General features: G+C 36.5%; 1 protein-coding gene across 1 annotated transcript in view; it reads right to left on the reverse strand.

The window, feature by feature from the left end:
* Positions 1–1,319: 1,319 nt before the first annotated feature.
* Positions 1,320–11,324, reverse strand: part of ANOS1 (anosmin 1) — a 126,800-nt gene continuing 116,795 nt past the window's right edge. Inside the window, exons 13-15 of the mRNA XM_017736982.1 lie at positions 9,907–10,127; positions 7,555–7,696; positions 1,320–6,856 (exon numbers count right to left, since the gene is read on the reverse strand). Of these exons, the coding sequence (XP_017592471.1) occupies positions 6,798–6,856; positions 7,555–7,696; positions 9,907–10,127 (422 nt within the window). The 3' untranslated portion in view covers positions 1,320–6,797. The remainder of the gene's footprint in view (positions 6,857–7,554; positions 7,697–9,906; positions 10,128–11,324) is intronic.

Here is an 11,324-nt window from a genome sequence, read left to right on the forward strand (position 1 = left end):
ATCTTCTTAGTCTACAGTATGATTCAATAAACACCAAGCAAAAATAATAGTTGTCCCTAACTGCTCTGAGAGAACAATTAGCACTCACCAGATTATTTTTTCTGGTAAATTCCTGTTTTGTGGCTACAGTCTAACAGATCTTGGCTTGCAGAAACGTTCACTGAAAGTCTGAAATATTTCTATTTCAAGCAAGTACTGCAGCACGTCTCAGAAAAGAAATTTAAAATATCAATTTGAATGTTTGCAGATAACTAAAAATACTGGAATTAATACTAGAAATTGTATGTTGGCAAAGAAATGAATACATCAGATGAGCAGATTCTTTTCGTGCAACCTATGCTCTTCTGTCCTCAGTGCCTCCTCTACCTTTCACTTACAGAAAATGACAGCATGGAAATTCCAGCTTATCACTCTGAATCTACTAAGAGCTGTGCAGTCTGAACCATTTCGATCAGGCAAAATTTTCTAAATAGAATATAAAAATATGATAAAAATGTTGATGAATCATTACTAACTGGCAAACTCAGAGCTACTTTTAAACATTGAAAATTTTGAACCTATTGCACACATAATGATACTGAACAGCTTCTGCAAAAGACAAGCAAGCTCTATTTGCTGTACAAATATATTTGCGCATAAATATAAAGGGATATTTGTGTGCAGCATATTTGCCTAACTCTCCTGAGAAATGACAGTCCACTGTTTCCAAAGTTGATCTTCCATTGAGAAGAAACAGACCTGCTGAATGCAGCTTATTATTAAGTAACATGAATAAATCACCAGCACAGGTAAGGAACTGGGTACAGATAGCATTCATAAATTCTTTAGTTTCTGTGCCACACAGCACTCTCAGTAAATGCTCGTAGCAAGGTGTGTATTAAATATTCATCTGTGCACCTGCCAGCACCTTGAGCAGAAGCAAGGATATGAAGCACAATGCAAAGGGGACACAGCAATTCGCTCCCTGCACCTTGGCTCTGTTTCAAAGCTTACATTCTCACTGCTCTCCCTGCTGCTTGCTTTACCCTCCCAGGTGCTGCACTGCCACTGAGGGGCTGACAACCACTGTTTTGGCCCAAGGCCTTCCTCAAGGAGGCTGGCATAGAGTCAGACAATGACAATACAACACCTGCAATCAGGAAACAGTATAGAGGGTGGGTTTGGTTGGTTGGTTGGTTTTGTACTGGAACAAGCTTTCATTGTATTAATTTTTTTTAATTAAATGGAATCTTTTGAGTGTATTCTGGTTTTAGGTGCACAAAAGCTAGGTTGTACAGAAGCACAAGCTGCAAAACCCAACCCCAAAATGATGAATACTGTTCAAGATATAGCAAATTTGCTTTATTTCATATGCTTTATTTAATCCAGTCACTGTGTCCCTTAATCCAATGTTGAATAAAGCATTTCTTTGAAGATATGGAAAGTAAAAATGAATGGCTATTCTGAATTACAGTGTATAAAACACTTCAACCATTTATTTTGACAATTTACCCATTCACCTATTCAAGTGATATCATTCTTATCTGGGATTACTGAACCACAACGGCAAATACTATAGAAATAGTCCAACATGCAGAGAAATTTAACAACAGGGGTGTTTTTAAATATTCAACTCATTTATGTAAAAAGAAAACCAAAACCAGAAACATAAGCAGTTATTCTAATGAGATAGAAATACCAGGAAATTTTGGAGGTTTTGATCAAGTTAACAAAAAATAAATGTTTATTAGGTAAGTCAAGAGTTACCCAAAGGTGCATCTCCAAACTAAGGATATAACACCTGAGAATAATAGTGCATCTATGACAATTTGAAACAGTTAAATATTTGTACTAAGACAGATTTTTATATTTGTTAAAAATACAGAATTTAAACCATGAAATACTGCACTTTAAAGCAGAAAATACTCCAAATCTGGTGCATACATAGATTCACCATGAGTTTCAGTCATGAAAATCTTGGCTTCCAGGATCAGGCCACTGGCAAAGATCCAGCAACTTAATTAATTTAAATTAGCATAACAAAAGGATGAACAAATCTTCACTGTGAATTATCCAGTTAGAATAGAGAAAGGGCAAGGTTTTATGCCTGACTTTTTACTCCCAGTACTGGTTTACAATGTAAATGACTCAAATGATATTTAAATTTATTTTCAGATTATTTTGATGACTATTTAAAAAAACCAAAGTGATGTAGTAAAGAGAGGTTAAAATGGTATGGCTTCATATATAATGAAATTTAGATGAAGCAAAGGTACTTGGTGTGACACTGATTTTTCTTGGATGGCTCTATCTCTTCAACTCAAGAAAAACAAAATTCTAAATTCTGTATGGAGGAGATAATGTAGCAATATTTCAATGTAGGATAGTTTATTACATAAACAGTATGTACAAATTCTAAACATGAAAATAGTGAGTAAAAGAAATCAGACTCTATTTACATTTAAATTTTTTTACAAAATGTTTTTACAAGAAGTGTATTTTTTTTCTCTAAATAACAGGACAAACACATAAGACCAATCCTTTTGTATTACATACATAAATAAATATTGACTTTAAATGACTGTTATAGGAACATAATTTCTACAGCCAATTTGGGTAACAGAGAAGCACTTCTGTTACCTCTACTACAATATAATTAAGTAAAAAGGAAAAATTTTACATATAGAGCTCTGTTAATTACTTCATAAATTGTACCTTGCTAATATATCAGTAGAGGTAATACAGTCGTTACATTTCATGCCCACAACTGAACAATGAGTTTTGGCATGCAAACCCATATATAATCATCAACATCTGCAGGCATCCATTTACATTTTTTTAAATAAAGGGTTCTCTTAATCATTGAAAACTACATGCAACAGCTTATTAGTATCATATTCCTGGTTAAAATGCACAAGTTTGCATAACATTATTTTAGTAATTGATGTTCACAGGTACTGATCATAAGGGTAGGAACATACTTGGCACATAGTATAAGAAAATGAATTAATAAATAAGTCAATATCACTATGACATTTACATATACACAAACAAAAATAAAAATTTTATGGTGTTGTACACAGAATTTAGAACTGTCTGGTTCCCCCACTTTGCTTTACAAGGCCCTGATTTAAGACAAATCTTTGACATCCATCTTTAAAACAAACTTTGACATCCATGCTTGGCTTGAAGCATCACTAAAGCTGCACAGGTTTACTTCTATCCCACTGACTTCCTTTGTGTCAGCCTTCCTGAATCAGGACCTGCTTATTAGAAACTCTCCCTGACTCCAGCTGGGAGCATGGAGATGAAAGTATTGTGAAATAAATTGACTCAGTATTAAGGTTTCTATACAGCTCTGCTAACACCAATGGTAAAATTCCCATTCACATTAGCAATGGTTTTGTGTGTGACCATGCCAAATAACAATGTCAATGTCAACATTGCTACACCATGTCCTCAGCTCTTTCTGAAGCCACTAAGTTGAGGATGATCAGTGTTTAAAAAATCAGATTTCTTATTTATTGTCTGCGTGCAATATTCTTAATGAATATTCAAGTTGGTACACATGGATGATACAGCACAAGTTCTGTCTTATTTTCTTCTGCTCTACAAACAACTCAAAAACGGTCAAAAAAAAGATTTAACAAGAACAAACCATTTTTTTCTTAAACAAAAATCACCAATGAACAAAAAAATCCACTTCACAAAGCAGTTAGCAAAAATAGCATAATCTTATAATTCTCCTTTAAGAAATAAAGATAAACAAAATGCATCCTGAATTCAACTGACAAATTCATCAGAATCGTACACTGTAAATAATACATTAGTGTAAAGGTGCAGAATATCTTAAAACATCCCAATATCTCTAATATCATCCCGATATTAACTCTGAATTACACAACATCATTAGAGAAAATAAATCTTTAGCTAGTGAATTAAGTAGCAAATTGCAATTCTATTGCTGAATTAAATGTTTAATGTGGCTTAGTCTAGTAAATTAGGACAATACCCTGTATGATTCAGCAAACAAAGCTTTAGAATTAGGCAGTAAAAACTTCAAATCGGTACTGCTAAATTTAAAAAAAAATCAGGAAATCACTCACAGCTGGAAATTTAACATCCATGCATAAACTTTGTTGACTTTGTATTTTTCATTTTTGATTTGGAGGGTGACTTGAAAGGTGAGTTGATAAGATCATTTGTAGAAGGAAAAAAAATAATTTACATCTTAGTGGACTCTATATAATACACTTGATCAATATATTTCTGCTGTATCAACTTTTGGTTTAGATCAATCTACTTCAGAAGGGAAAACCTCTCAATGTTCTTCCACAGTACCTTGTTACTTGGAACAGACAAATGCTTCAGAGAGAATGGGATCAGCAAACAGTAACCATTTTGATTCATCTCCAAAGGATGAGGGTATGATGACTCAGGGCTCCTAACTTCCTGCTTATCTCCAATGAATTGCATCATTGTGTCAAAGACCAACATCTATGTTCCATGCTTTACAGGGTCACTATGAATGAAATGCAATTTCATTATCATTAATCAAGTCACTGTAGATTTGATCCAGCACAACTAGAACAGACTGTGATTGAAAGGTTTGGACACAATTCATCAGAGAAGACTGAGGTAATCACTTTCCCTGATCCTGCTGATCCAGCAAACACCACAAAGATCACTTCTAGACTCATCTACGCCCTGTGCAATCCAAATATGAAAGCAGTGCTGCACACCACTCCAATGCAAATTGGAGTAAAAACATACACATAAAACATTTCCATCCTGACAAAACTATCTCAGACTTTGGCCTTCTGAAAATAAACCTTTATACTACAGATTTTTTGAAGAAAAGTTCATTTGCTAACTTGCTAACGTATCTTGGAAAATAGAGGAAGGAATTAAAAGCACCTTTAATGTATTTTAAGCTATTGTTAAAGGCCCAAACCATGTAGCAATAGAAAATGTCTGGGAAAATTCTTGGTCACTAAGTGAATATCAAAAAACACAACAAGCAAAATAGAAAAAGAATGGAAAAAAGCCCTTTAAAAATGAAGGTAAAAATGTAGAAAAATTGTAATGAGCAAGTGATCAGAAATTAATGCAGTCCCCTTCTCCCCCTGTGGTATTAATGCTGTAAACTTCAGTATAGACAAACTGAATATTTCGTGGACATTCTACTATGATAAATGTAGCTCCGATCCTCAGTTTCAAATAGGTATTTCTTCATATTTGCTTTTTCACAAAACAGTTTGTCACCAAGACAAGGGAAATACATTGACCACTAATGTCTGAGCTCCTCTTACTGAATATCTCAGAAAAATATGAAGCACAGGTGAGTCTGTAGCATCTGCTAGTAGAAAAAGTGGCCACTTTGTCAAGTTGGACTCAAGTTTCGAGGTACATTAGCCTGATGTGATTCAAGGAGCAATGGAAACAGCGCCAAAGAATTCAGGAGCACTTTGAACATCTTGAACATTAAGAGTTGATTATGGGTATTTGTATGGATGTTTATTGGCAGATACTTTCTACCCTCTCAATAATAAATCCAAGCAGTTTCTGTTTACTATTGAGACATGTGTCTCTGTGTGACAAATTATTCTAGACAGTTTATATTGCACTATGAAGGCAATATGAATTCCCTTATGATTAAAAAGGGCACCCTTTTGTCTAAATTTGAAAAATGAATTCAAATAAACTATAAGCCAATGTTTTCCAGATGCCAGAATATTGTCACATAATTCTTTCTGTAAGCAGAACAGCAAAATAGAGCCAATACATCCATCCTTCTGTTCTAAAGATCCACAGGGAAAAGAAATATGTGCATCAAAATTCAAAGCCAAAAAGTAGCTCTACAGCTACTTGAATAATAAATGTGCCTCAGAATTTCAGTTTCTAAAACTTTAATGTTAACTATTCAGATTTTTAACTAGAAAATTGGTGTTTCTATTCAAGGTAATATTACACCTTGAAATATTATATATAAAAAATTTTTAAGTAAGACTTTAATAGATAGTCTTCCAGGACCTCTATATTAATTGCATTCATTGCCACCAATTTTAAACAAGACTATTAACTGCCATTTGTTTCTCTACAATGGTATTTCTGCTCTGTATATTCTTTAACTATTAACTATATTAATAGAAGATCTACATGATAGAGCATCACCACTTTAGACCAGATGGGTAATACATATGTATCATCATCCTGCTCCATGGTGACACTGCAGTTATTAAAAACTGGGTATTTTAGGGTTTCTGCTACTGGTATTTATTTTACTTATGTCCTTATTTCAGACATATGGAGATATTCTTTAATAGCAAAATACACTAGGGCTTAAATTGGTGACAGGCAGGGCTTTAAGTAAAATAGGCAATTTAAATCCACTGATGAGAACATGGCCTCTTTCAAAAGTACGGATACATCACAGGACCTTGCAAATAGTAACACTGAATTCAGTAATGGAAAAAGCTGTATACACTGGACCGTTTCAACCTACTTTAAACACAGAATATGAAAACATTATAATGAACACACTTCTAATTTTCTCACAGGTGTTGAGTTGGATGTGATCTTCAGTTTGTTGAATAGTTCTGGTACTGAAATGATAACCTGCAGTATGATTCATCCTGGTCATGGTGCAAATATAATTCTTCATGGCTAAACTACAGAGAAGTAGATACAGATAGTACAGGATGGTAACTTCCATTGGAAAACTGGGTTCACTGCTCCAACAGATGTGCCGTTACCTAGCCCTCATTTGGGAGCTCAGTTTTTTTCCCTTAGTTATTTGTATAATCTTCTGAAACAGTCTAGTATTTCTCCGGGGGTGGCTTGTAGTGATGTGGATGATGTTGCTTCAGATGAGGTCCTAAACAAAGAACAGGAAATTATGCACATATCAAATCCTGGATATGTAAAGCCAACATTTGCCTGTACTGAAAAGGCTCTGTGAGACCTTCAACTTTCAATCCTACAGCTTGTAAGTGCTATGCCTGTGCTGACAACTATGTGCATGTTCAGTCCAAGCAACTTTAGTGGGCCCACAAAAGGACAAAAAGATTCAAGCAGACAAATTTTGAATGAATTAATTGTATTTTTTACTTGGCTTTGCAACACTGAGCTGTATTTTTCAGAAACACATGAAGTGCTGAAAATGGCCATCAAGAGGTTTGCACTGCTTTAGAAATATGATCAAGCTCTAGCCATGCTTGACTGAGTGAACCCAGAAAAATCTAATCTTGAAAGCTATGTGGTCCTCCAGGCAGCAGCTGGAGGACAAACCAACTCTGAATCCCAAGTGCTATAGGCATAAGCCAAAGAGCTGTGGCTGCAACGAATGGCAAATGTTAGACCACAGAAACTGAGTGAGAGAAAGACTGGATTAGCTTCCATTGTTGCTGACGGACAATTACGGGGGACAAAACGCCAGTATTTTCACACATCTTAAGTTTATGGAATGCAACTGGAATCAGTAAAAATTCTAAGGCTTGAAAAAGCTCTTTACATGTGGAGGATTGAAATGTTGTAACACGTCACCACTGCATGTCAGAACAGTGTAGTGCTTACTGTGGGCTGCAAATGGAGGAAGGTCAGGCGTTCGGAAGGATTTAATTGTAGCTGGCCCTTCCCCACCAGTCGTCAGCACTTGAACTTCCAAGCGGTACAGCATCGATGGCCTCAGGTTGGGCACGGTGAGTACATAATGATCCTAAAAAAAAATAAATCACTTTTAATTCTCAGACCACCCAAAAATAAAACACAGTTGCTCTACTCACACACATCAGGCGTTTAAACAGGTTTTATCACTGTCAGCGCCCACAAATTATTTTCATAGAATTCCGTTAAAAGGATTTAACGTATGCATCACTTTGTTGAGAGAGTTTGTTTTGAATTTTTTGCTTGCCATTTCCTTTGAACAGACACATTTTTAACCATAATAGTATGGTTTAATGTGTACAAGGTCCAAGTTGTTACAGAGTGTTATGGAAAGTGTGCTCATCACTTTAGGGCTGTACTCATCACTAAAAAATGAATAAAAATGTAACTTCCTAACCATTCTTTTTAACGAACATGTTCATTACATACACTTGCTTTTATTTTGGATTTGCATGTGAATTCTACTAATTGGTAATTTAAGTAGTGGCTGGCCTGGGGCCACTTCTGCAGCTAGTGAAAAAAAAAGGGTGACCACACTAATTTCAGATTTGTCCCAGTTGCACCATAAGAATTTGTCTTCTGCTCTTAAGGTCATTTATGGCATGTTGGACTCACTTTTCACTGCTCTATACCTTTTGTGGTCACTCAGACATGTGGAAAATAATTTCAAAGTAATTTTAGAGAAACTTTCAGATGGGAATACCTCTGGCTAAAGACTGACAGATATTAAGGAATTGGAAGTCATTAATCTAAATCAAAATCAAAACTATAAATCAAAGCATCATCTGCATTAAGCTGTAACAAATCATTCATCTTATTCCAAGCTGAAAAGGCCCAGGAAGGGGACAGTTGGAGCAGTGACGCCAGACAGTGTGGGCACAGGGTGTTCCTGCCACCAGCCAGGCTGGTCTGGCCAGGAATCTGCAGGACAAGTTATTCTGGTTGGCACTGTACCCACCCCATGCAGGGAAGCCAAAGAGAGCTGTGGGAATAACTTTGGTTATTCCTGTGGGATAATTTGCTGCTATTGCCAGAGCAGATAGTAAAGGGGAAAGGAGAGAGAGAAAAAGTGGGGGGAAATGTGTTGTTCTCCTGGCAAATTATCACATAATTTGCCCTTAACAGACGTGGCTGAAGCTGTTCCATCTCATATAAAATACTGCATGTGTAGGGGAGAGAGAGGAGTGCAAATATTGCACTTGTTCACTCACTCTGCTCATTCAGGTGCTCCTCCAGCACTTGGGCCCTGTGCATTTCAGCCCTGGTTGTGTAAATACTACATTTTTAGTCAGAGTGAATGGTCCTCAGCATAAAATACCCTAAATTTTCATGGTTTCTGAGAGACAGAAGATACTGTTTCAACTCAAATCAGAGCCTTCTGCAAGTTAACCAGGTGCCATAAACAGACAGATACATACAGTGATAGATAATTAAAGGAATCTCCAGGAATCTACAGTAGTGAACACACAGATAAAAAAACTAAAGCATAACACAATGAAAAGGAGTGTTTTAAATACAATTTTATATGTATTTCAGATCTAACTGGACCAAAAGCTTACAAAAAAGAATAGAAATTCTAAATAAAATATATGCTGCTCCTGAAAAAAGAAGATGGCAACCAGAGTGAACATCAGTATCTCATGGTCTGTTGACACTGGCAGCAGAGTTTGAATGAAGGTTTCTTCACCTGCCTCTGCCAGAAGAGGAACTGAAATAGCAAAGGCCATCTTAGAGAAAATAAGGGGAAGAATTAAAATTGGTAATTTTCGCACAGTCAATAAACAGTGAAACCTACTTCTCCTTAAAATTATTTGTCCATTGGACTATGGTGTATATTGATAGGGGGGAAAGTGATTTTTTTTTTTTCAGAGTAGTAAGTGACTGAAAGGAAGAGAAAATTCTCTTAAATTCCTCAACTTGGACACCAAATAATTAATAAAACCAGAGTATTGGTTAAGTTGAACAGCCTGATCATCAAAAGAAAATAAGAACTATCTTTTGCTACACAGATGATCTTGTCTTCCCGTCAGGCATTTCTCAGACAAAGGTTGCTAATTTGAAAATTGTGCACATTAAAATGTTTGATGCATCATCAAGAATAATGGCTATGCTTTGTATCTCGAGCAAGGAGGAAAATATTAAGCACTTCCTGCTCCAACTTACCTGCAGAGCCAGAGAGTTTGACATCTACACCACCACTAAACATTACAAATGAGCCGCAGACACACAAACTTAGGCAAAAGAAAGTAACAAACAACTTACTGCTGGCAGTATCTGTGACTGTGAGATGATGCTGTTGGGCAAACTGTTCTGCCGGCTCTCTGTGGTCACTTCTGCCCAAGTGACCTGAAACCCTGTCATGGGCTGGTGCAGGTCTGCCTTAGATATCTTCCAGGAAAAATGACCAGTGATGTTACCTTCCTGAACAATGAAAGACGCAGACAGATTCTCGGGTTTGGCCAACACTTTGGGTAGAACTGGCACTATAAATTTGGAAAGCAAAAAAAGACAAGCTGAACTTTTAAAGATAATCTTCAATAATATTCATTTAATTTCACAAATCAAGGTCAGGCAGAGGTCTGTTTCTGGTGTTACACAGGATCCAGTCAGCTTTCTACCACCATGTTTTCAGTGTTAACCAAAGCCTATCTTTGATACATTCCACTGACATTTTGGGCCAAACTCAAACTTCAGATAAAATGCTCTCAGCTCCAGATACAGGAAGGAAAGCTATGGCATGTAAAGACCTAAGTGCCTCATTCATGGGGAGCCATTCTCCTGCTCCTCGTATTTCAGAAAACCTGAGCTCTGACTTGGAGTTTTGGGGCCACAAGAAAATGCACAGGGTAGCACAGAACTCTGTAATTCAGGCAAAAAGTAAAATTCATACTCTAAAACTGTAGTACAAGTTAATAGGGGCACTCTGATTAGGGGGAAGTGATACCTGAGTTGCAATTGCCCAGGAAGGCTGTAATGCTGGGAACTGTCAGGACAGGCACAAAGGAAAGGGCAGTGATGGCCAGCAGAGTTCTGGGTGACTTATGGAGCATGGAGGTACTCTTGGGAACAGGAGGGACTCAGCGTGAGAGGGCTACCCTCCAACAAGAGAGGTATCCACACTTGGCAGTGCAAAGCCATGGCTGACCTGAACCAGGACTAGCTGACCCCAGAGGTCCTCTCAAACCAGTATCTCCATAATTCTGCAACTTCCATAACCCTCTAGCTACACATTGTGACAATGCCTTAAAAGATATGAAGGCCTGTGTTTCTTATTTGAGAGCAGAATTAACCTAAACAAAATCAAACTGAAAAAGCAGCCGGCATCTGCAGCAAAACATTGGAAAGATGGGCCATGCCACTACAATCGTGCTTACAGTTATCATCCATCATTATAATACAACTGGGAAACTGTTCTTCCTTACAAAAAAAACCCCAACTATGTCATAACAAATGTTATTGTATATATCCAAATATCCACTAAAATTACACTTAATTGAAAAAAAAGTAATAATATACTAGCCAAAATTGATACTGCTCTGTATTTCTGTTGATTTTCACGTAAGCTTTAGTCATATTTTTATTTGTTTTGAATCTTTCATTTCCTGCTCTAGAACTGCTTTTAAAGACTCTCTTTTGGTGATTATAAATGCATTTGGAACTATTTGGTAGTTCTCCAGAGC

The sequence above is a fragment of the Corvus brachyrhynchos genome, unplaced genomic scaffold (genome assembly GCF_000691975.1).
Source record: "Corvus brachyrhynchos isolate BGI_N302 unplaced genomic scaffold, ASM69197v1 scaffold83, whole genome shotgun sequence".
NCBI lineage: Eukaryota > Metazoa > Chordata > Aves > Passeriformes > Corvidae > Corvus > Corvus brachyrhynchos.